Below are 25,033 nucleotides of genomic sequence, written 5' to 3' on the forward strand. Positions count from 1 at the left end.
CTATCAGGGCTAGAAGGGCTAATGTTCAACTGTGTTTATAAAGTATATATTAATATAAAGTACCTTTATATATTTCGCCTATATATTTTTACGGCGGGACTCAAACATGACACATTTTGGTTAATGGTCGCCATCACAACCCATATGCTATGGAAGCACCCCCCTGTGGCCCAATGTCAATTTGGTTTTATTGTTTCAGTCATACAAATAAACAGATTACTTAGTCTTAAAGTATGATAATTGTGTACCATAATGTCTGTTGTGTGTACAAATGGGGGGAACCAGGCTGTCAAAAGGGTATTTATTATTTAAGGGTATGTATTAGTGCTCTGGGTCCAGTTCTCTGGTGCCAGATGCATGTAATAATTAGCAATCTAGACTATTGAATAAAGGCTAACTCTCAAAAGATAGGTTAAAGAGGTGCTATTTGCTTACTTTATTATACAGCAGAATACAATAAACTTTTTGTGAGCTTCCTGGATGATGCAACAGAAAGCCCTTGTTTCAGACAGCTCATTTAACCCTTCAGACTGTACAGAAACAGGCGCCCCCCCTTGTTTTTCCTCAGCTTGAATAAAGCTTGAGTATTTTTTAACTTAACAGTAAGAACAAAAGTAAATTTAAAACAATTACAAGGTCTATTTTTCCTCTGTGGTTTTGTGTGACAATGGATTTAAATCTTTGGTATTTTCCTGCAGGGTGACTTGGTGCATCAGTTGAAGGAAAAGGGCGCCAACGAGCAGGAGCTGAGCAGAGCTGTTTCAGAACTGAAAGCCCGGAAGAAGATTCTTGAAGCAAAGGTAAGAATCTTTTCCTTTCACTCTTTGGTTCCACTTTGCATTTGAGTTATGGAATTTTTATTTTGCATGTATCTCCAGTATTTAAGAAAGACAGGAAAAGGAGTCCCAAACTCACTGATTGATCTTTCCTTGACACTCTTTTGTTCCATTTTCCATTCGAGTGCAAGAATATTTAATATAAAGTACCTTTATATATTTCGCCTATATGTTTTTACTGCGTGACTCAAACATGACACATTTTGGTTAATGGTCGCCATCACAACCCATATGCTATGGAAGCTCCCCCTGTGGCTTTTGCATTGGATAGGGGCCCAATGTCAATTTGGTTTTATTGTTTCAGTCATACAAATAAACAGATTACTTAGTCTTAAAGTATGATAATTGTGTACCATAATGTCTGTTGTGTGTACAAATGGGGGAACCAGGCTGTCAAAAGGGTCAAAACAATGTATTAGTGCTCTGGGTCCAGTTCTCTGGTGCCAGATGCATGTAATAATTAGCAATCTAGACTATTGAATAAAGGCTAACTCTGAAAAGATAGGATGAAGAGGTGCTATTTGCTTACTTTATTATACAGCAGAATGCAATAAATGTAGTTTGAGCTTCCTGGATGATGCAACAGAAAGCCCTTGTTTCAGACGGCTCATTTAACCCTTCAGACTGTACAGAAACAGGCGCCTCCCCTTGTTTTTGCTCAGCTTGAATAAAGCTTGAGGAGGGAGTTGGAGACAGTCTGAGTCCGGAGCAAATCAACAGCTGACTGCAGGAGGAGCGCGGTGCAGAGAGCTTTAAATACGTGTCAAGATGGAAGAAGTACTGGCGCCTTTAAGGGAGGCTGTGAGGGAACAGGTGAGACATGTTGCAGGTTTAAACGCAGGTTTAAATCAGGTTCAAACATGCAAAAACCCAAACTAGACGCTGTACAATTACTAGTATGTAGCGACTTATCCACTTACAACTAAATCGATTGGAAGTGTTGATTGGAATGTTTTTAGAATATATATATATATATATATATATATATATATGCTTCAAAAAAAGGATCATGTTGTGATCATTTTACATACAGAAATATTATCACAGATTATTATTATTTTTAGCAGCATTGTACAGAGTTTCACAGTCTATTCCTGTCAGAGTGAAAACAATTGTAAAATAATGTATGTGGAATGTGCACGTTGTTTGGCTTTATTGCTGCAACAGGTGTCACACTGAATGTCCTTCAATGACTAGAAATTATACAGAGCCTCGTGGCGTGAAAACTAAAGTGAAACTTAAAGTTGCTGGCTACTTAAATTTGGATTTGTTTGCACATTATAACATATTTATAATATATCATAAATAAGTTAATAAACAAACAAACAAACTTTTTCCTATAACAGCATTTTTTTATTTTAGAAATACAGCATACAGTTCCCATCTGTATGACTGACAATTAAAGTTAAAGTTTTTTTTTTAACTTAACAGTAAGAACAAAAGTAAATTTAAAACAATTACAAGGTCCATTTTTCCTCTGTGGTTTTGTGTGACAATGGATTTAAATCTTTGGTATTTTCCTGCAGGGTGACTTGGTGCATCAGTTGAAGGAAAAGGGCGCCAACGAGCAGGAGCTGAGCAGAGCTGTTTCAGAACTGAAAGCCCGGAAGAAGATTCTTGAAGCAAAGGTAAGAATCTTTTCCTTTCACTCTTTGGTTCCACTTTGCATTTGAGTGCAAGAATATTTACTTTGCATGTAATTCCGGTATTATTTTAAATCCTCACTTGTAGGAGCTAGCTTTGCAGCCCAAAGATGACACGGTGGACAGAGTGAAGATGGAGGATACCTTAAAGAGGAGATTCTTCTACGATCAGGCCTTCGCCATATATGGAGGTAAAATAGAAAGGAAAACCAAAACCATCCGGCAACATTTTGAGTGTTAAGTACAGACAGAACATGCGTACTTACAGGACTAAGGTACTGATTAATCACGGATTGTTTCTTAGGTGTGAGCGGCCTGTATGACTTTGGCCCTGTTGGCTGCGCCCTGAAGAACAACATCCTGCAGGTTTGGAGGCAGCACTTCATCCAGGAGGAGCAGATCCTGGAGATCGACTGCACCATGCTGACCCCTGAGCCTGTCCTTAAGTAGGTGCCAGCAAACTCCAAAACATATGCAAACCGAAGTACAAATGTGCAAATTTAATTTTGCATTCGTCTCTTTCCAGGACGTCGGGACATGTGGATAAATTTGCTGACTACATGGTGAAAGATGCCAAGACTGGAGAGTGCTTCCGCGCCGATCACCTCCTCAAAGGTGACTTTGTCCGACAATCATTCATTCAGAGGATAGAAATGAGTCCCACCTAGTCTACTCCTCCCCTTAGCCTTCCATTGTTTCCTTGCATTTCTAACAAGGTGTCAGATTTCCTTCCTTAATGAGGAAGATGAATGGTTGGTCAGACACTTTCCCAGAGCAGATGATTACCAGTGGAGCTGTGCAAATTCTATTCATCTGGAACTTGCATGTCATAAATGTTAATTATAGACGGTCAAAATGTTACAAATTTCCATTTTTTTTAATTCTCTGCAGAAGAAGTTTTAAAAGAATGTTTAAGACGTCTACTAGGACAAGTGTTTACCTGTCTTTCTGGGTTAAATATCCTCAGGGTTGTTGAGGAGGGGAGTGGGAGGTCAGGTGTCAACTGGTTTTTCAGGACTTCTTCAATCTGGAGTCTGTCTCTGCATCTGTGATTACACTGAGCATGTTAGTATAGTACATTTAATTTTACATCATGTAGGAAACGCTGGGAGAAACAGTTGAAAGTGCTGATGTGGTGTGGACACAAAGTATTTCATTTTTTTCTGTGCTATAAAAACATTTTTTTAAACTTATTTTTGGCTGTAATTGTGTGTATTAAAAGCAAAGCACATTTTTTTACAACCTTGAACTGTACTAAAGCAATAACTTTGAGTGATTATCACTCAAATGCCTGTTAAGATGTCTGTCATTTTACATTTTTGGGGTTTCTGGCAACTTTATACTTTGTTAAATTAAAAAAAAAAGGTGATTAACAAAATAAAGTAAAAAGAACCAAAAAACTAACCCAGAAAATTGTCTGCAAGTAGGGAGCTCTTCCTCCATATGGGCCTTTTGCTTAAATGCTAATAATTAAGACTTAATTGATTAAAAGTGTGAATTCACTCTTTTCAAGCCAACTACTAACAGCTGCTTAATGAGATGATTTTTCCTCTCACAGCTCACCTGAAAAAACTAATGTCTGATGAGAAATGCTCTCAAGAGAAGGTGACCGAGATGGAGGACGTAATAACTCAGGTGGGTTCTTAACAAACACGTCTTCTATACACATTTATACGCTCTCTTTCACACACACAGAGAGACACACAGACACACACACACACAAAGTCTGATAATACTGGTAACACTGACATCTGCTGGTTGGGAAAACAACCCTTGTAATGGTTTGCTCTCTGTTCTAGATGGACAACTACACTCAGCAGGAGCTGACGGACCTCTTTGACAAATACAACGTTAAGTCTCCCTCCACAGGAAACGACCTCACACCTCCCGTCTCCTTCAACCTGATGTTTCAGACGTCCATCGGCCCAGGGGGGAACACGCCCGGGTACTGATCAGTGAAACACATCATCTGTCTCAAGTGAAATAAACATTTGTTGTATTAAAGTTGCAGTCAACTAACTGTGTATCTTTGCAGCTATCTGAGGCCTGAAACCGCTCAGGGTATGTTCCTGAACTTCAAACGCTTGCTGGAGTTCAACCAGGGAAAACTTCCCTTCGGTGCCGCTCAGATTGGAAACTCCTTCAGGAACGAGATCTCTCCTCGCTCTGGACTCATTCGCGTCAGGTAAAGTCAGAAACTTTTTCATCACTCAACTGCAAATTACAAAGACTACACAGCGAGATGTAAAACTTCTCCTGCTTGCAGAGAGTTCACCATGGCTGAGATCGAGCACTTTGTGGACCCAAACGAGAAGATCCACCCTAAGTTCTCCAACGTGGCAGACCTGGACATCCTGTTGTTCTCCTCCAAGGCTCAGACCAGCGGCCAGTCTGCACAAATCAGGAGGCTGGGTGACGCTGTGGAGCAGGTGGGACATTGACTTATTGTTATACATAGTGTGTTTATTCTTATGTGGATGTTGTTACTGATGGTCACTGACAAATGTTTGTAGTGCTCATTTAATATTATATAGAGATAAATAGAGGATTTTGATATAAATGTTACATTATAAAACTCTCATATTTAATATTGTTAAAGTATGTGCAATAGAAACATCTTTCTTAAGCATAATTATATATATATATAGAGAGATTATATTATTTAGTTTTATAACTATAATAAATTTATTTTGAACTTAATTTAAATTCTCTACATCAGTGCTAAGACATTGCTCATGTCAATCCAATTGATTTAGCATCATATTAAGTCTAGAAAACAACGTTTATTGTCAACTAATCTTTATTATAGATAGTGAAAAGATTAACAGGATAATTTGTCGTGATAATGACTATCATCATTAAATCTTTTTTGTTTCTGCTACAGGGAGTGATCAACAATTCAGTGTTGGGTTACTTCATTGGAAGAATCTACCTCTATCTCATCAAAGCAGGGCTCTCTAAGGATAAAGTGCGTTTCCGACAGCACATGGAAAACGAGATGGCTCACTACGCATGTGACTGCTGGGACGCCGAGTCCAAAACCTCCTATGTAAATCTTTTTCTCTCCTATTCACACGTATAAACTGAGAAGTTTGTGGACAGAAGTAAAGACTAGGGTATATTTCTCTCTTTTAGGGTTGGATTGAGATCGTGGGCTGTGCTGACCGCTCTTGCTATGACCTCACGTGTCACTCCAGAGCCACCAAGGTGCCTCTCGTGGCTGAAAAGCCCCTGAAAGAACCCATATCCTTTAACTCTCACAGCCCAAGAAACTCATAACCATAACATCTAATAATATATTTTTTTCAGTATGTAGTATGCTTTAAACCTAAACGTAAACATGCACTCTACAATCACTCATTTTGGGGCACATTATTAATGGATGCCAGCAGTATGCAATGTTGCCTTCTCCAGTGTTTTATCTGATACTACCAGCAGGGGTCGCCAAAGTCTGCAGTCTTTTCTTGATCTTTAAAGTCAACCTCCTTAAATGTGTTCTGCTCATTTGTTCCTTTTGCTTGCAAGCTGAATTTCTCTGTTTGACTCCTTAACTTCTTCAAACAAAGTGGTAAACGTTGTCCAGTTTGAGCCCAATAAGGGAGCCATAGGAACCGCCTTCAAGAAAGATGCCAAGTTGGTTCTGGAGTACCTGGCCGCCTGTGACGAATGCTACATCAGTGATCAGGAGGAGCTCCTCAATGAAAAGGGGTAATGTCTGACTGCAGTGATCGCTTTCTATTGGTTTATATATGAGAATCATGCGTTTGTGTGTGTTTAGATTGGACGTTTATGTGGAGATGTTTATGTCTGTAGGGAGTTCAGTGTTGAGACACAAGGAAGAACATTTAAGCTGACCAAAGACATGGTCAGCGTGAAGAGGTTCCAGAAAACTCTGCACGGTAAGAGGCGACACCAAACCTGCTTTCAGGGCTGCAGAGCACAACGGTGAGTTTGTTCGTGTGGGAAAACAACCGTCTCTTTTTCCCCACAGTGGAGGAGTTTGTTCCCAATGTAATCGAGCCGTCCTTTGGCATCGGCAGAATCATGTACTCCATCTTTGAGCACTCGTTCCGCATCCGACAGGGGGATGAACAGAGGACGGTAAGAATGCTTCAAAACAAGGAAATCTGAGAGAGAATCAAATGATTGTTTGAATTAAAATTACTTGTTTTCTCTCCAGTATTTCAGCTTCCCTGCCACTGTAGCTCCATACAAATGTTCCATCCTGCCTTTGAGCCAAAACCAGGAGTTCACACCATTTGTCCAGCAGTTATGTGAGTGTGAAACTAAATGACTACAAAGTTTTAAAGAAATGACTCGACATTTTGGGAAATTCTTTTATGCTTTCATGTTGAGAGTTAGATGAGAGGATCGACCCAACTCTCAAAGTTTGTTTTCTTAAATATGAAGCTCGAGCCAGGTGGCTTAGCTTAGCATAAAGACTGCAAACTGAAGAAAGAAGCAAGCTTTGCTATGTCTGTAACAAAATCTGCCAACGAACACTTCTTAAACTCACTAATTGACATGTTTTGTATGGGTGGGATTATTTGCAGGACTATTTCTTGGCCAGGGACAATAACTGTTCTGAGACTCCAGTTTTTATGCTAAGCTAAGCTAACTGGCTGCAGGCTGTGACTTCATATTTAATAAGAGAGGTGTCAATCTTAACCATCTAACTCAAAAAAGTGTTTTACCTTAAATGCTAAAACTTCCTTCTGAAGTGTATCTATTTAAACTGATTACTTATTTTTGTCTTTCTCCTTTAAGCTGAGGCGATGACTAAAAACGGCGTGTCCTACAAAGTGGACGACTCCTCAGGATCCATCGGGAGGCGTTACGCCCGCTCCGACGAGATCGGAGTGGCGTTTGGCATCACTGTTGACTTCGACACGGTGAACAAGACGCCTCACACGGCCACGCTGAGAGACCGAGACTCCATGAGGCAGATCAGGGCCGAGGTATAACAATCGAATATCTTTAGCTTAAATTAACAAAATATAAAGTGGTTACAGCATCATGATTGCAGATCTGTTTTGTGCTAATGTACAAAATCATATTGCAGGTCGCTGAGTTGCCAGGGATGGTTCGAGATCTGGCTAACGGCACCTTGACGTGGGCTGAGGTGGAGAAAAAGTACCCCGTCTTTGAAGGACAAGAGACCAGCAAGAAGGAGTAGCCAAACAAGGACTCTACTGCTTTTTTTTTTTACCAAAGTCGTTTTTTTGAAACCGAAAGCTTATGAATTATATTTTTCTTAGTACACAGCAACATCTGGAGATTTGAACGTGTCACATGGACTGGAGGAAAGCTTCTCCAGTTACAAACATGCTAGAGGGTTAACACAGTCCTCTGTCATATCCATCCACCAGCAGTATTATTGTCACTTGGGCAAAATCTCCCAATGAATGTGTAGCACTGATACTGTGGAAGCAGGAAACATAACTACTGCCAGTTATGGACCTGACTTTTATTCATTTCTTTAATACTGTATGCAATTTTTTACCTTTTATAATAAACAACATTCTGCTCATTTCTTGTCTTTTTTTGGAGCTTACTTTATGTTTCCAGCTGTGACACCACTGCTTCTCACTGCACTGCATTTTGTGTTGCTGTCACTAGACGGCACTGCTTGTTGTTTTACAAGTCATTGTAGAATGTGAGAGGCATGGATGTTTGGCTACAGCTCAAAATTGCAAAAGGCTTAGACCCTCCCAAAACAGATCTGGCAACCAGGAATAAACCAGCAAGGGAAAAGAGTTCATTAAAAAAATGTAAAGGGATTTAACATGTTTTACAAACCCAATGCATCAATTACATAGTAAAGTTATTCATGCTAATTGTATAATGATACGGTGCTACATGTGATACATCATAATGAAGACACCCTATTAAAAGAGCTAGTGTAGCTGCAGTAAGTGGGTTTAGGTAGATTAACCCTATGTTGCTTCAGTTAGGAAAGTACTGCAGGCGGTAAGGTTAGTTAAATGATGCCAAGATGAAACACCTAATAGACTCCTAATGTTGTAGCTTACAGTGTGTTAGCAGCCCTCATGTTCCGCCCCCTCTGTGTCAGTGGTCAAAGTATAAATACATCATGTCACCTTTAACCAGTGGCCGCTCCCTCACAGGGAGTCAGAGGGACCTCCAGCCCACCCTGAGCGGATGTGATAGTTTACAATTTCTTACATGCTTTTTTTTTGTGTTTGTAATGTGATATTTTAATCTGCGTTTTTTTTTCCTCTTTTGAACAATTGGGGTAAAGTGTGTTGATACACTAACTCCTTTGTGCCTTCAACTGCTGCGTTCAAGGTCAGTATCACAACAGGTGCTGCGGAGGACAAACTGAAGAGTGTGACCGTGTGGCATTTAAACAGCAGACATTGTGAAGAGAAAACAGGCAGAGTTTTTAATAAAGTAAAATATATATACATGCATGTAATGTTATAGACCTGATTTTTTTATATATGTTATGCATTACAAAGCAATACAGCATTATGATGGAAAATAACTAAAGGAATAACTTCATTCGGGAGAAGTTGTTTGGTTAAAAATAGCAGACAGCTGTAGGCTACTTTGTTGATGTCTATGAGTTAATCAGTGGAAGATTGCCCATTTGCCCTCCACTGTTTATTTTATCTGATGATCACTAACAAGTTAAATTCCAAAATGATGGTGGCTTTTAGGACTGAAAATTATAATTTAACATAAGCCACATGATATTGCATTAGTCTATATTGCTCTGATATAAGAAAACAGCTTCTTATGTCACAGGAGAGACACCAGAATAAAGCATGATAATCATATTTATATTTGGCAAAGCATGAAGTAGTAACAATACGTGTCAAGATGGAAGAAGTACCGTATTTTCCGCACTATAGGGCGCACTGGATTATAAGGCGCACTGTCAATGAATGGTCTATTTTCAATCTTTTTTCATAAGGCGCACCGGACTATAAGGCGCATTAAGCGAAACAAAACAGTCAGTCAGTCAAACTACATTACCCATGACCGTTAGCGGGTTGATGAGTTAATGATGTGGGACGGGGGAACGCGTGTTGTGTTTTCAGAGCGAATGCAGAGTGTGAAATAAAGCCGACGTTTATTTACTCCGTCCACAAAAAGCCTTTCTCAGCCCTTTTGTTTCCCACACTCCTACAATATATAAAATACTGATAGCCTTGAGTTTGAAGTCCGCGTCGTAAGCGTGTCTCTTGACAGGAGCCATGTTGGGTCCTTATCCACACACACACACACACACACACACACACACACTGTAATGTGATGGTGAAGCACAGTGTGTATTACTCCGCGACGCTCCTGACTACGGTGGCCGTGATGCTGCTGCGGTGCGGCTTTGTAGTTTACTAAGTCTACTAAAACATGTTGACAGAGCCGCCGTGTACCACACAAAACCGCTTCACGGTCAGTAAGCACAACCAGAATTAATCCATATATAAAGCGCTCCGGATTATAAGGCGCACTGTCGTTTTTTGAGAAAATTAAAGGCTTTTAAGTGCGCCTTATAGTGCGGAAAATACGGTACTGGCGCCTTTAAGGGAGGCTGTGAGGGAACAGGTGAGACATATTGCAGGTTTAAACGCAGGTTTAAATCAGGTTCAAACATGCAAAAACCCAAACTAGACGCTGTACAATTACTAGCATGTAGCGACTTATCCACTTACAACTAAATCGATTGGAAGTGTTGATTGGAATGTTTTTAGAATATATATATATATATATATATTTTATATACACACACACACACACACATGCATATACATTCACAGCTCTAGTTATTTTTACATACAAAATATAAATAATTTTATAAAATGTGATTGTTATAGATGAATGTACCCTACAGTTTATAAGCAGATACAATTATCTCACCGTCGACAGACGTTAGCAGTTGACCAGAATACTTTTACTTTTGATACTTTGTTGCTCATACTTCTGTACTTTTACTTCAGTAAGTGGATGACTTTTTAAAAAAAAGAATATTATCTATAAGTAAGTAAGTAAAGGTTCTGAATACTTCTGCCACCACAGTTACAAGGCCAATCCTAAGATTTTTTAAAAAAGCTTTTGTCTGTGTGAATTTTCTTATGTTGCAATGTATTTATCTATATTGTATTTTATCATTCTTGTATTGCATTCTATTGATGTTTTTGTTACATTGTAAAGGAAATTACTGTAGAAATACCATTAAAATAAGTGCAAAGATAATAGTGATTACAGATATAAAATCTCCCAATGAAGTAACGTGGCATAAAAGTAAATTGTAAAAATTTACATAAATACTCAAGTAAAGTTCCTATAGTGCAGTACTTATGATACAGGAAGTAAAAATAACTTGGTTTCCACCTCTAATAATACTATATTAGGGCTAATACAGTATGATTCACACGTGACAGTGCCCTAAATCAAGAATGATTGACAAGCTGAGAAGTCTATTTTTAGTTACAGTTGGAATAGATGTCTCAATTATTGAAGTGGCATTTTTGCACTTTCCTTTTTAGTTTTAGCCTCACAGCTGTACACAAAAGTGTCTTCCCTCCTGTACAGAGAGTGTGATGAGGGTGAGAAGGTGATGACCACCGTTTGAGCCATCAGTTATTTTATTTGTAGGCGAGATAAAGAAGCCCCCACAATGCCATGCGGTGTCATTTCAGAAGTAAAACCTGGTTTAGTTGTGCAGATAAAGTATTGACTGGTTTGATGTCGGTGTGTTCAGGAGCCTCCAGAGCTCTTCCTGTCACCATGGGGATCAAAGCTGCACTTCCCAAATATGAGATATATTTCTACAACACGGTGCTTTGTCTGGCCATGTTCTGGGCTTCCAGCTGGATCTTCGACCTGTCCAGTTGTGAGTATGAGACAACACACACAAACACATGCAGAAAGAGTAATAGAATATCATCTTTGTGAAGCACAGTTAATACTCTGCTAATGAATATGACCCTGACAGAGTTTGACGTGAACACAATCCCGTGTTGAAATCTACTCACATACATGTGACCCGGTGATACTCAATGCAAAAGATCCAGAATAAAATGGAGCCAAAGACTGCTATACAGAAAGTATGGAAATTCATGGAATAAAATAATTGTCATATAGAGGAGGGATGGAGTGAATTATACATTTAACACATAAATCAAGTCAATAAATGATCAAGCAAAGAAAATAAACAACATGGGGCTAAACTGCACCATAAGGGAGGTGGGTGTAGAGTTACTCGTAAAGAGAGGGAATTGTCACAAAATATGAAGGCAAATTATGAATAACCCACCACTGCACACAAATCAAATCAAATGTACCTACTCACAGCAAGCTAAGGTGACTTAAACCACACAATGAAAAGCTCATGCAAGATGGCTACTCTACCACTCCGGGCCCCCTTCAGCAGAGCACAAAGCCCCAAACAAAAATAAAACAGAATATGGCCCATTCAATTCCCACTGAAATCTAAGTATAAAGTCTGGGGAAAAACATTGGTTGGCTCCTTTAGTGTCTTCGTTTAAAAACTAAAAGAAACAAGAACACATTAATATACCAAAAGGAACTACTGAAAATATTTTACCTTGCTAGACTGGAACACAGTCTCCTCCCCCAGTTGAAGACATGCAGGTGACTGGAATCTATATTTATTAAGAAACAAGTTATGATTAGTTTAAGGGGATTAAAAACATATTCAAAAACATCTGTTCTACTTGAGCATACCTTGTTTCTTGGCTGATGTGCCTAAGCAAGCACTCCAAGTTTAAGTCCCTCACCATGCAGAACCCTGCACACTCACACAGGTGTTTTCAATGACTCAGGCTGATTATACCTCTGCCTAAATTGAAGTTTGGCAGGTCTATGTCCCCTCCATGCAGACTACTAATAAACATAGATTTCATGCACCTCAACAGGTGCAACAGAACTAGCTTGAGGGAGTTGTCATGCATGCAACAGAAAATTATTCTCCAACAATTTTGAAAATTCATTACATTTAATACATAAGTGTCCACCATTTAATTTGAATGTACAAATTCTAAGTGTGTCATTTAGGCTCTCTATAGTGCCCTCAAAAGTACACACAAAAAGGCTTTTTGACTTGTTATAAAAAATCACAGGTGTTGACGTTAACGATGGCTCTGTTTTTCCTACTGTGACATATACATATATCTTCTGTGTAAAAGGCCTATGGAACAAGAACAACGTTTTACAATGCAAAAAGAGTCATATTTCAAAGATGTAAAAATGACAGATAATGGACACAGAAAAATAAACTTAAATGATAAGGCTGACTATAACATTTCCAAAAGAAGAAAAGTGCAACAACTGTATATCAGTGAAAAACAATGATGTACAAAGGCTGCTCAAATAAAATAACTTGTAATTAGTTACTTTCCCCATTTACACACGTACTTCCATGCAGATGTGCAAACACAAAACCATGTATGAACTTCTCAAATCTTGTATTATAAAGACATCGGTGACTTTGATAACCCAAGAAATGAGTCTGGACTGTAAACCTGATGTTGAGGCACGAGTTTAGCTTTGTGTAGAGCGGTCCTATACAGACAACACAATGTGAAGTAAACTTACAGTACTGGGGCAGTGTCACTGTGTGAGGGTGAAGAGTTGGAACTATGCAGACCATGCAGAGGAGATCAGGTATCAGTATTAATACCACACAAGAGCAAAATAGGACTTGTGTTCACTCGTAACAAAAGTTTCACTTCAGTATTCAAGGACAAGACAATTTTAATAAAAGAAAACAAAATATATGACATATAATGTAGATGTGTTCATGTGAGATATATTCCTATAAAGCTTTGTCTCTTTAAATGTCATCATTTGATTGTATTCTTTAAATTCACAATAGATTTTATTTTCCTTTTTTCAGCCAGTGCAAACAGAAAAACGTTCAAAACCAGCGTGAAGCCAGGATGGTACTACTTTGGGAGGAAAATGGTGAGACACCATTGATATTTAATCAAGCCATTTGGGATTTATGTAAATATGTTTCTAATTTCTTTTTATTGTTTAATTGATCTACAGGACACAGCTGATTTTGAGTGGATGATGTGGTTTTCCACCTTCAGAGCGCACATCCTGTTTGCTCTCTCTGGCCATGTGCTGTTCGCTAAGATCTGCTCCATGTTGGCTCCACAGGTGCTTCTCATGACTGAATGAATGATTAACTGATTGAAGAAGAGTGTAGATAAGGATGTAAAGGACTCGGGTTTAATGATCCGAGCAAAAGCAATGAGCCGCTGTGAAATGAGCTGAAAGAAACACTATCTCTCACTGTGTTGTGTTATAAAGGACACTTGGTGACATTTGAAATCCTCTTTGTCACAATTTATTTTTACAACATTGCACGGTCGCTTTTTATATCATAAGCTAAACAGCAGATGATGAATGGGACCAGGTGGAAAGAATGGAAATAGAAATGTCGCTCTATATTATGGCAGTTTGGTTTGGGTAACAACACTGCAGAGTCTCAGAGTGAAAGTCTATCCATACGTGTAGATTTTATAATCTTTATTGCTTTGTGTAATCTCTTTCTTGATAATCAATTTTCCAAGTGGACATTTTCTATCAGATGGCAAAGTAAATAAGTGTTTCTTAGTTTCTTAATTATCAATTGACTGTTAAGAGAAGTTATTATCTGCCGCTTTGTGGAGCCATTTATATTTACAGCTTATAAATCTGAAGCCAGAAGCGAGCTGCATCATTAGATTGACTTTTAGAGAAAATATTTATCCTTTTATTTTGGTGTCTTGCATTTACTCACTGTGCCATTAATACAACCAGTTGGTGGAACGAGTATTAAAATCCTTTAATCACTATTACCGCAGTGTGAAAATCTGCTCTATGAAAACTTACTGAAAGTATCAAAAGTAAAAGTATTCCTGCAGTAAAATGTTCCTGGTCAGTGTTTTACTATTATATATATGATGTTTTTGGATTACTATTGCTGCTGCATTGATGTATATGTTGCGTTTTCTCTATTGTAGATGTTTAAGGTTGTGCACATTTTTACTCCTATTTTCTGTTGGGTAATTTAATCGACAGCAACGCATCATATTCTTTAAGATTATCATATATGATTGTAGCATCACTGTCCTGTGAGAACCACGTATCTCTTTAAAAAGGATTTTCTTTACTCATAAAGGAACACTTGATCTTTCAGTTTATCAGAAAAAAGTCTGGAGATACCTTCAAACATGAAGGATATGACATACTGTAATTTGAAAAGTAACTACAGCTGTAAGATAAATGAAGTGGAGTAAAAATACAGAGTATACATAAAAGTACAGAGTAGCATAAAATGGAAATACTCAAGTAAAGTACAATAACCTTAAATGCGTACTTAAGTACAGTACTTGTTTAAATGTACTAAAGTTCCATTCCATCAGTGGTGGTGACACTACATTTCTGTCCCACAGCACAGGTCCCTGGTGTACATGGTGTATGGGCTGCTGGCCGTGTGGACCAGTATGGGCTGGACCTACGTCACCCTCATCCTGTCCCACTGTATTCTGCTCTACAGCATCTCCTTGGTGAAAATCCGCTGGCTCTGCTTCGTCACGGGACTTTGCACCCTCGCTACATTTAAGTGTGAACCCTTCGTGTCCTGGCAGGTAAACTGCTTAACACTTAATTCAGATTGTAATGTGACTTCTGTTATTATTATTATTATTATTAATGGTTTCCTGCTTTATTTTCCCTGTGTCTCCTACATCAGGCAGGCTTTGTGGAGGGTGACTTTGATCTGCGTCATGTTCTCTTCTATGGAGGTTGTGGGTTTACTATCATGCGCTGTATGAGCTTTGCTCTGGAGAACTGCGAGAGGAAAGATGGAAACTACAACATCCTGGAACTGCTCAAGTACAACTTCTACCTCCCCTTCTTCTATTTTGGGCCTGTCATGACCTTTGATAAGTTTTATATTCAGGTAAGTTAAATTAGTTTTAAAAATTGTCCATCTTACTTTGAATGAAGTCCATGGTGTAGACGGGCAGTCTGAAAAGAATCTGAAGCACTTTGATTGTAAGTTAAAAATGAATACACGGATAACCACAGCACTTTAACTCAAACAGTCTTCATCAGGCTATAAAGTGCAATGAGGACAGGTGTTCAAGCTAAACCTCAAGAGGTCATGTGACATGTTAACACTGGCCACTTAAAAAAACAAACTCTTACAAGACCTTGCAGTGAAAATGAGTGCAAACATAAACTGAAAGAAACTCAAACACATACAGGCAAAAAAGGAGAGAGATATTAAATCTCTAAAAAGACATAGCAACAATTATAATTTGAAATACTATGAGGAAGGTATAGTGTGGGTATAAAAAGACTCACATGAAATCACACAGTTCAAAACTGCATAGTGTAAACATCACAATATGTTCACGTTGAAATTAAATTTAGAAAAATCACTTAAATGCTTTATCACATAGTAAAAAAGTCACAGAAAGGGGCAGAAGTCAATTTCCTTCTTTTTCTTTGCTTCATTAAAAGTTAAAATATTTTTTTATTATTATACCCAGTCATCCAGCAGCTCAGGCCTTGTTGGACCTTTTCATTTAGTTCCCTAGATGGTATTGTGTTCATAGAGCAGTGGTTCCAAATTTTTATGATTTGTTGCCACTTAAAATAAAATAATATCTGCTTGCATGTCAATAGGTTATGACCAGGTCAATCAAATAGTAATTTTTTTCTCCTCTTTTATTTGGATATTTTGAAGAGGTAAAAACCTTCCTATAATTCAGAGGACTTAAAAAAGAAATGATCAATATCAGAGGAACATCTGAAAACATGATGGGAGCCTCCTTCACAGAGGATGCCTTTACTGAGCTGAAGCATAGCTGTGTGGAGGTCTCTGACTTTGTGACAAGCGTCTGCTGCCCCCTGCAGGCCAACAAGTCAGACCTGACCAGGAAAGAGTGGGAGGTGTGGAACATCAGTCTGCAGGGCGCAATTCACCTGGGAGCCATCATTGTGGTGGACGTCCTCTTCCATTTCCTGTACATCCTCACCATCCCCACCGACCTGAAGCTTCTTAAGCATGCCTCTGATTGGGCTTTAGGTCTGTGCAACCTCCTCGAAATGTAACGACTTGACCTTTTGCTGTTGGTTTTTGACAATACTTTGACTGCATAGCTAATACTTGGATTATTTCCAGTGGGCCTAGCTTACTTTAACCTGGTGTATGACTGGGTTAAAGCCGCTGTCATGTTTGGAGTCATCAACACTGTGTCGAGACTGGATCATCTGGATCCTCCCAAGCCACCAAAATGCATCACTACGCTCTACGTGTTTGCTGAAACGTGCGTTGAGTTCACACAGATCACATTCAGCTCATTATACTGTACAAATCTGGTAAACTAAACCTGTTTTTTTTGTTTTTCTTTCACAGTCATTTTGACAGAGGGATCAACGAGTGGCTGTGCAAGTGAGAACAATACATTCAATTAAACACTTTTCAATCTTGACACATATAGAGGTTCTGATGTTGACTCATTATCCACAGGTACGTGTACGATTACCTGGGTGGAAAACATGACAACGTGGTGGAGGAGCTGGTGGCTACACTGTGCACCTTTGGCGTCACCATCCTGTGGTTGGGACCCTGCGAGGTGGTGCTGGTCTGGGCTTTCTTTAACTGTTTTGGCCTCAACTTTGAGCTGTGGACTGCCAAGGTCTTCTCCATGGAGCCTTTTGCTTCATTTGAGGTTTGTAAGCAGAGGTTGGCTTTTACCTCGCTTTTAACTCACCTCTTCAAGAAGTACTACCCTGAGCCTTCCGCTTAGCACTTATTGTATTCGTATTAGTTTGTTGCACTTATTGTATTCGCATTAGTTTGTTTCTGCACTGTACTTTTGCTCTGGTTTATGCTCTTAGATGCTTGTTTAAGAAAGGAGATGCACTTATGACTTCTGGTGACTAGTAGTTCTCTTGAATACCTATGTTGAATACACTTATTGCAAGTCGCTTTGGATAAAAGCGTCTGCTAAATGACTGTAATGTACATTTCAGTTGGGATAGTGAAATAAAATAAATTTTTGTATGTTAATAATAATGTTTTATTTACAGATGTCAATGCCAGAAGCAACATCCCGCCGGATCAGAGCCATCTTCAATACTTTTAACTTCTGGAGCATTGTGTTATACAACATCCTGGCCTTGAACAGTATGGACTTTGCCAAGTTGGTCGCAAAGCGGCTGCTTCTCAAAGGTGATTTAGGTTTTTTTTCATTTTGAAGATGCTAGAAATTTTGTTCAACTCTAAATATATATTTATATATTTTTTTATCTTTCCCAGGCTTCCCTATAACCACCATCATCGTCATGTTTGTGACCTACTGCCTGATTCAAGTGATTAAGGAGAGAGAGAGGAGGCAGGCCCTTATTGATGATCCTGATCCTCTTCCTCCTGCTCCCCCTCAAAGCGCCACCACCGCTGCAGCTGCACCCACTGCTGCTCCACCAGTCGCAGATCCTAGCAAGCAAAAAGCAGAGTAGACGTTGACTTCAGTAATAGCGAAGGTCGTAAACAGCCTAGAGTATGATCACCAGTCCAAATTGTGGATTTAATGCTTTGTGTTCGCTGATGTAGAAAACAGCATTAACTGTAAATACGTTTACCATCATTTAACTGTGTTGATACCTAAAAGGGGAAAAAAATAGAAGTTTATAAAAGACACTTACTGAAATATGATAATGGTATAATGTCCAGTAGCCTCTGAAAAGTAACAACATTAAGTGTAACAACATCGTATAGGTGTCAAAACTGAATTACATTTTTCTGAAACCTTTGTCATTAAAGCAGAAAATAAACTGAAAAGATTTGTTCAAATATTTTGTGTCTGTATTGACAGTTTCCCTTCTGATGGAGCTGTTTAAAACGAATGAGAGAAGGGTGCTTTTTTCAGTACGTGAGTCAGTGTTGAGTCTTGTCATTATGCTTGTGAAGTATTTCTGTAGCGTTACATCAGCATTTGGCAGCTTCATTTCAGTTTGATGCCCCCACACTGGAAACATTTTAAACTCTGGTCACACCTGTGGTGAATCACTACCTGAACATGTGATAAAAAATATTTACTTACATTAAATGAGGCATTATTTTACATGTTTGCAACAGCGAATGTACGTGTAAAACGTCTTGTATATAAACATGTATTGTACAAAACATATCGACAAAATAGTCATGTATATATATTGTCATTTTTGAAAAAGGCTTAATAATTCCCTTCAACAGTCTGGCCTGAATTCCAAAACAGAAGTAAATTGTCTATGTTGGAGAGTATTTTAAGCTGCGGATTAATACACATTTTCTGAGCTGGTGATTATTTACAGCTGCAGAGCGCTGTGTGTGGGATTTATGAAGATAAACAAAATAAAACTACAGTGCTCATGTTCACGGTTAAGAAGAAAAGTGTCACCCAGTGCGTAAAATAGTTTTTTGACAGCATTGAATGTCTGGGCCCAAAGGAATAAAATATATCAGGCTTCGGCGACATATAAATAATGGTTGCTAGTAATTCATTGTTTTAATTTGATTTGTTGACAATAACAAAAATATATAATTTCACCTCCAGATACAATAGTTTCTTTAGAGGTTATGCAAGTCCCATCACAAAGAGTGAATATCATGAAAATGTAGTAATATATCAGAATGATAGAGTGTTGTAATAATGACTCAGTCACAGAGACCCCAGGGGGCAGCCTGAACCATCTACTCCAGATCCACCAGTGACTCAGGATGGACGAATTTCCCATGAATCAATGCTGTCAGCTGTCTCTAGAGTGGGTGGATGTTCCTGGGCAGTGGGCAGGGGTGGGGTTGGAGGTGGGACAGGGGATTGAAGCATGGATATTGCATTTCATGTTCAAGAATGAAGCCCATAGCTCCACAACGAGCACCCGGAGTATAAATAACCTACCAGTTGGAGCTCAGTTGAAGGGTCAGGACAGCTGAAGGAGTGGGCCGCCCCTTGGTTCAGCTGCTAGTAGCAGACGGACTGTGCCTCTGAATCCTCTTCCAAGGCTAGAAACTAAACTTCTGCTATAAAGAAAATCCATTTTCATTGGATTTGAAGCCCCTAAAAAGGCTCCTCAAACTCGCCCCGCCAGGAACGATGGCCCTGCCGATAGACCCCATGGACGAACCCAGGTTGTACCAGCAGACGTTGCTCCAGGACGGCCTATACGAACTGCTGGAGAACGACAAGCTGGTTGACTGCGTGCTGAAAATCAAAGACAAGGAGTTCCCCTGCCACCGGCTGGTCCTGTGCGCATGCAGCTCTTATTTCCGCTCCATCTTTCTGTCCGACCTGGAGGAGAGCAAGAAGAAAGAGATTGTCTTGGAGGATGTAGAGCCTGGTGTCATGGGGCTGATCATCAAGTACCTGTACACCTCCAAAATCAACGTGACGGAGCAGAACGTCCAGGACATCTTTGCAGTGGCTAATGTGTACCAGATCCCTTCAATTTTTACAGTTTGTGTGTCTTTCCTACAGAAGCGCCTGAGCCTCAGCAACTGTCTGGCTATCTTCAGGCTCGGCCTGATGCTGGATTGTCCAAGGTTGGCCATTTCTGCCCGAAACTACGCCTGCGAGCGCTTTCAACTCATCTCAAGAGACGAGGAGTTCCTCCAGCTGCTCCCCGGCGAGTTGGCTGCCATTTTAGCGAATGACAATCTCAACGTAGAGACAGAGGAGGCAGTGTTCGAGGCTCTGATGAACTGGGTGTCCCGGGACACTGAGGGCAGAGAGAAAGATCTGCCAGGTCTGCTGGATTGCGTTCGTTTGCGTCTGGTCAGCGAGGACTACCTGAAGGAAAAAGTGGAGAAACACAAACTGATCTCCTTTAATTCTGAGCTGCAGCAGAAACTCCAGATGATCAGGGACGCTCATGCCGGGAAATTGCCGGAGGTTAAAAAAAGCATAAAGGAAGAAACAGGAGCAGAGACAGATGGGGACAGTGAGGATAAAGAGGAAGAGGAAGGTCTTCTACCAGGCATCCTGAATGATAACCTGCGATTTGGCATGTTTGTCAGGAACTTGATACTGATGGTGAATGAGGCGGGCGCTGTGGCCTACGATCCGACTGGGAACGACTGCTTCGTAGCATCACTTTCCACACAGATTCCCAAGAACCACACCAGCCTGGTCACCAAGGAGAACCAGATCTTTGTGGCAGGAGGATTATTCATTGACGAACAGAACAAAGAAGATCCACTGTGCTCTTATTTCCTACAGGTAGGGAAGGCTCTAAATAAAGACTTGAGGGAAGAGAAAGTAATATACATTTCTGTTTTACTTCTGTTGCTAAAAATTTAAAGTAAACCCTATAATGCTGAATGACGCTCCATATTTTTAAGACCTTTTAAAAGCCACTTCCCCACTGGTGGTTGTGTTTAAACCCACAAAACTGTCTTTTACATTTTAATGGTGTTTCCAAAAGATACCAACTATGACAAAGTGAATTCTGGGAAAATGTGGATAAAGTGATAAAGTGCACAAGACATCTAGAATTGATCTGTTTTGATGAAATAGTGCAGCCAAACAAATCACGAAGCTTGGAAAAAGGTGGAAAAACAAGATTTTCTCCAGCCTTATGCTTTTATCTAGATAAGGGGAAAAAAAGAAGCTATGTTAAGAGGTTTGACCCGAGTACATCTACCAGCAGTGATTATGTCCGTCTGCATGTGCTACAGCGTGTCTACGTCAGGTGGTGTAAAGCTAACCCCATTCACAAATGTTTGACCTCCTGTGACCTCAGTATGACCCGGCCAGCGCCGATTGGCTGGGGATGCCTCCCCTCCCGTCTCCCCGCTTCCTGTTTGGGCTGGGTGAGGCTGAGAACTCCATCTTTGTTTTGGGAGGGAGGGAACTGAAGGAGCAGGAGCACACGCTGGACTCAGTTTTGATCTATGACAGACAGTGAGTAAAAGTCAAAGTTAATGTATATCATTTAACGGATTGCTGTTCTCCAGACTGGATCCTAATTAATTTAAACTTTACAGATCTTTTAAATGGGGTGAATCAGAGCCACTTCCTTACCCCGTCTACGGACATGCCATCGTTTCCCACAATGATGTTGTTTATGTGATAGGAGGAAAGGGTGACAACAAGTGAGTATTAAGTAGGAGCAAAATAATAATATCCATCTGTGGCAAGTGCAAAGGCTTTATTCTTTAATCCAGCAACACATGGAGTAGGAATATTGTTCTTAATAGAAATCATATAAAGAGACTTGCACAATGTTCTTTGTCTCTCTTGTAAACAAGGAGCTGTCTGAAGAAGATGTGTGCATTTGACGCCAGAAGATTTGAGTGGAAGGAGCTTGCACCTATGAAGGTGGCACGTTCTTTATTTGGAGCCACTGTTCACAAAGACCAAATATATGTGGCGACAGGAGTCACCGACACTGGGCTGACAGACTCTATGGAGGTGTACGACATCGCTACAAACAAGTGAGTTCCTCAAAATCAGGGAGTCAGGATGGCAAAAGTCACATGCACTGTGCTTTGAAATAGCTTGCATTGAATTAAACTGCTGTTTAGTTGTTGTTCAAAACATTTTCATATTACTAACTTAATCCTACAGCTGGTTTTCGCTGCAAAGAATAACACTTAAAAATGTTCCATTTTGCTTAAAAATATCAATTGAGCCCTATAGAGGTGTACTGCATCCTACTAAACTGTGCCTCTATGTTTGTGTGCGTTTCATTTTTCAGGTGGTCAGACTTTGTAGCGTTTCCTCAGGAGCGTAGCTCTCTGAACCTGGTGTCTTTGGTGGGCTTGCTGTACGCTGTAGGAGGTTTTGCCATGATGCCTTTGGAGGACAGCGAAGAGATTGTTCCCAAAGAGATGAACGACATATGGAGGTGGGTCATAACAGACACAATAATTAATTATATAAATATGTTCCTTTATTCTTTCATTCATCAAGCTCCTGTTACTTTCTTTTTAGTAATGATTAGATAGAATTGCCCTTTGTCACATTGGACCATATTTTTTAGTAAAAACGGGAAATCTCATTAATTCACTTTAACCATTTGCTCTGTGTTGTTAATTAGCCAAAATTTGTGTGTTGTAATCCATGATGTAAAAAAAAAAGAAATAACCAGCACTGTTGACTGCTATTTTTTCAGTGTGTGTCTAAGATTTACCTTAGAGTCTGTTTACCTCCTCAGGTTTGATGAAACAGACAGGAAGTGGAAGGGGATCCTCAAAGAGATCCATTACGCTTCAGGGGCCACTATTCTGGGGGTCCGCCTCAACACCCTGCGTCTCACCAAGATGTAAAACCCCCTCACGGTCCCTGCTTACAACACAAATCTGTGCACAGTAACATCTTACATTTGTAGAGACGTTATGAGGTCACTGTGTTTATCGGTTTGTTTTATTCTACACTCTTCTGCAGTATAGCAGTTCTGATTGTGTAGCTAATTGTACTTCTAGCTCATGCACAAATTTATTTTTGGATTGAAGCCATTTCATGTGTTTTTGAGTGATTTTAATCTGATTGAGATTGTAAACTGTAAACAATCTGTAGCCCGTTGACATTTTTTGCACTGTAATGGAATAAACTGTAAGTATCTAACACCAAAAACTTCTCTGACACCATGAAAAGTGTGTGTGCAAGAAGTTGTGTATTTCTAAAAAGGTGGTAGCAAAGTCATAATGTGTCTTTAGAGAGTTTGGCTGGAACATGACAGTTAAAAAACACAATTTCAATTTCTCTGTGCAGAAACAGAAACACAGCACACATCTCCATTTGCAATAATATATCTATACTGTTTAATATTGAAATGATTTCATTACGTCCTGCTGTGTTACAGACAGTAAACACTAGTCAATAATACAATAAAAGACAGAAAATACAGTCTAATGTTATTAGCACCTCTAGACACTATTGTCCTTGTACGTTTTTTTAGTATTTTAATATAGCTGAACTTGACAACTACTGCCTACACATGGTCTTTGTACACCAGAGTTAACTAAGACATAGTGTTTACATTATGAAGAAGAGAATCAGTAAATAACAGTACACATGAATTAACACAGCGGCAGTATGACTAAGTATGGGAAATGTAGAGGGTATGTGGATAATACAACTTTGAAATGACTATGGCATTGGTGCCTATTGTTATAATCACATATATCTTTGCCCAAAAAGGGGGAAAGTCACCATCGAACAAACTTCTTAGAACAGCCAACCAAACTTCCACGTGCAAATAACCAACATTGTATGTTCTAGTTTATATGGAGCCCAGAAACTGACCAAATGTATTAAAAGATAATCAAATACAACTGAACCCATTGCTAATGACAATATTGTAGTTAAAATAATTAACTTTACTTTAATCTCAACCGCGGTGTGTGTAGCAATTTAGAGGATTGTGTGCTAGGTAATTAGCTTAACTGAAAACCCAGGTGGCTAAACACATCAGCAATGTCAGCTTGGTGCCCATAGCTGAAGCTAACCTTTGTTATAAAACTAAACCTGCCATAACACACAATGTTAATGATCAATATACTCTGCTATATACCCTAAATGTGTCTTATCATTTTATAAAGTCTTGTGACACTAGCTAAAGCATTTTAGCCGACAAGCTAACAAAAACGTTAGCAGGCTAAGTGGCATTAGCTGGCTAATAAAGCTTATTATCTTCAAATGTATGTCTTTTGTCTCCATCACAGACCACAAATTAATTATCAGCCTTTGTCTTCTATAATTGTGTGTGTGTGATTTAAAAAAAACTGGAGGTTAAAGAAAACTATAAACGTTTACATATCCTTTTACTAGGGCTGTAACAAACACTCATAAATAGTAATAATTGTCAACTACTTGTTTAAAATGTCAGAAAATAGTAAAAAAAAAAAGGAAATGCACACATCATAAATTCCCATCGCCCAAGGTGACATCTTTGAATGTCTTGTTTTACCCAACCAATCCAGAGATATTGAGTTAAATAGAAAATGTTCATTCCATTTTAATAATTTAACCAACAATATTATTATTTTTAAGGAATTCAGTTATATTTATGATTTGTGTGGTAACCTTTTGTCGGTTTTGGGGCTCCATAAATCTGAACCCAAAATATGGTTAAAAAACGAACAAAAAACAAAGACGCTCCTCCATTCTTACTAAAGAGCCATTTTTTCCCCCCATTCTCAAAAGAGTAACATATTCCTTTAAATTCTTACATACACACAATACTTTCTCTCCAATTCTTCAGGAAGTCTTAGTAACTGCTACTTAAATAAAACAGCAATATTCCCAAATCTTTTCTTGAAGCTGAAGGCAACAGAATCAAATCCTTTTGGATTCACTCTCCGGCTCTAGCAGCTTAACCCCAAAACTACAAGTCCCAGTAGAGACCCAATTTTGCAATCCCACAAGCACTCTGCTCTGTACCAACTGGCATGCTCAATGCTTCATTATGTGACATTTGCCTTGAGTGCAATGCAGAATGCTCCATCACTGTGGTGTCTAGGCAGCCACTTAATCACTGACGAACCCTAATTTAAGGACAAGGGAAGGTCCATCT

The 25,033-nt window shown here is 39.3% G+C and overlaps 3 protein-coding genes and 1 long non-coding RNA gene across 5 annotated transcripts; 3 read left to right on the plus strand and 1 right to left on the minus strand.

The window, feature by feature from the left end:
* The first annotated feature begins 1,527 nt into the window (after positions 1 to 1,527).
* On the plus strand, positions 1,528 to 7,991 carry LOC129110511 (glycine--tRNA ligase). The gene is made up of 17 exons (XM_054622593.1): positions 1,528 to 1,649; positions 2,363 to 2,464; positions 2,568 to 2,670; positions 2,784 to 2,925; positions 3,006 to 3,094; positions 4,038 to 4,114; positions 4,279 to 4,424; positions 4,515 to 4,664; positions 4,746 to 4,908; positions 5,364 to 5,528; positions 5,615 to 5,721; positions 6,041 to 6,187; positions 6,293 to 6,378; positions 6,471 to 6,580; positions 6,660 to 6,753; positions 7,247 to 7,437; positions 7,542 to 7,991. Exons 1-17 carry the CDS (start codon positions 1,605 to 1,607, stop codon positions 7,653 to 7,655), a joined length of 2,031 nt encoding a protein of 676 aa, XP_054478568.1. The 5' UTR covers positions 1,528 to 1,604; the 3' UTR covers positions 7,656 to 7,991.
* LOC129110513 (uncharacterized) lies at positions 3,426 to 12,270 on the minus strand. The gene is made up of 3 exons (XR_008532274.1): positions 12,197 to 12,270; positions 12,057 to 12,114; positions 3,426 to 3,525 (listed from the first exon to the last, which is right to left on the minus strand). It is a non-coding gene; the product is annotated as an uncharacterized LOC129110513 (long non-coding RNA).
* On the plus strand, positions 8,708 to 18,202 carry hhatlb (hedgehog acyltransferase like, b). Of its 2 annotated transcripts, XM_054622595.1 has the most exons (12): positions 8,708 to 8,788; positions 11,211 to 11,342; positions 13,368 to 13,435; positions 13,523 to 13,636; positions 14,917 to 15,111; positions 15,216 to 15,425; positions 16,388 to 16,559; positions 16,656 to 16,800; positions 16,890 to 16,925; positions 17,004 to 17,205; positions 17,567 to 17,708; positions 17,796 to 18,202. In XM_054622595.1, the coding sequence occupies exons 2-12, from the start codon at positions 11,237 to 11,239 to the stop codon at positions 17,993 to 17,995; spliced, it is 1,590 nt and encodes a 529-aa protein (XP_054478570.1). In that variant the 5' UTR covers positions 8,708 to 8,788; positions 11,211 to 11,236; the 3' UTR covers positions 17,996 to 18,202. The 2 variants fall into 2 exon arrangements, with proteins under 2 accessions (XP_054478570.1, XP_054478569.1); XM_054622594.1 differs by lacking the exon at positions 8,708 to 8,788 and having other exon boundaries at positions 11,088 to 11,342.
* A 1,409-nt stretch (positions 18,203 to 19,611) lies between these two features.
* Positions 19,612 to 23,077, plus strand: klhl40b (kelch-like family member 40b). The gene is made up of 6 exons (XM_054623179.1): positions 19,612 to 20,733; positions 21,257 to 21,417; positions 21,501 to 21,608; positions 21,765 to 21,950; positions 22,214 to 22,363; positions 22,673 to 23,077. The coding sequence occupies exons 1-6, from the start codon at positions 19,612 to 19,614 to the stop codon at positions 22,782 to 22,784; spliced, it is 1,839 nt and encodes a 612-aa protein (XP_054479154.1). The 3' UTR covers positions 22,785 to 23,077.
* The last annotated feature ends 1,956 nt before the right edge of the window (positions 23,078 to 25,033 follow it).

This window comes from Anoplopoma fimbria, chromosome 21 (genome assembly GCF_027596085.1).
Source record: "Anoplopoma fimbria isolate UVic2021 breed Golden Eagle Sablefish chromosome 21, Afim_UVic_2022, whole genome shotgun sequence".
In the NCBI taxonomy this organism is placed as follows: Eukaryota; Metazoa; Chordata; class Actinopteri; order Perciformes; family Anoplopomatidae; genus Anoplopoma; species Anoplopoma fimbria.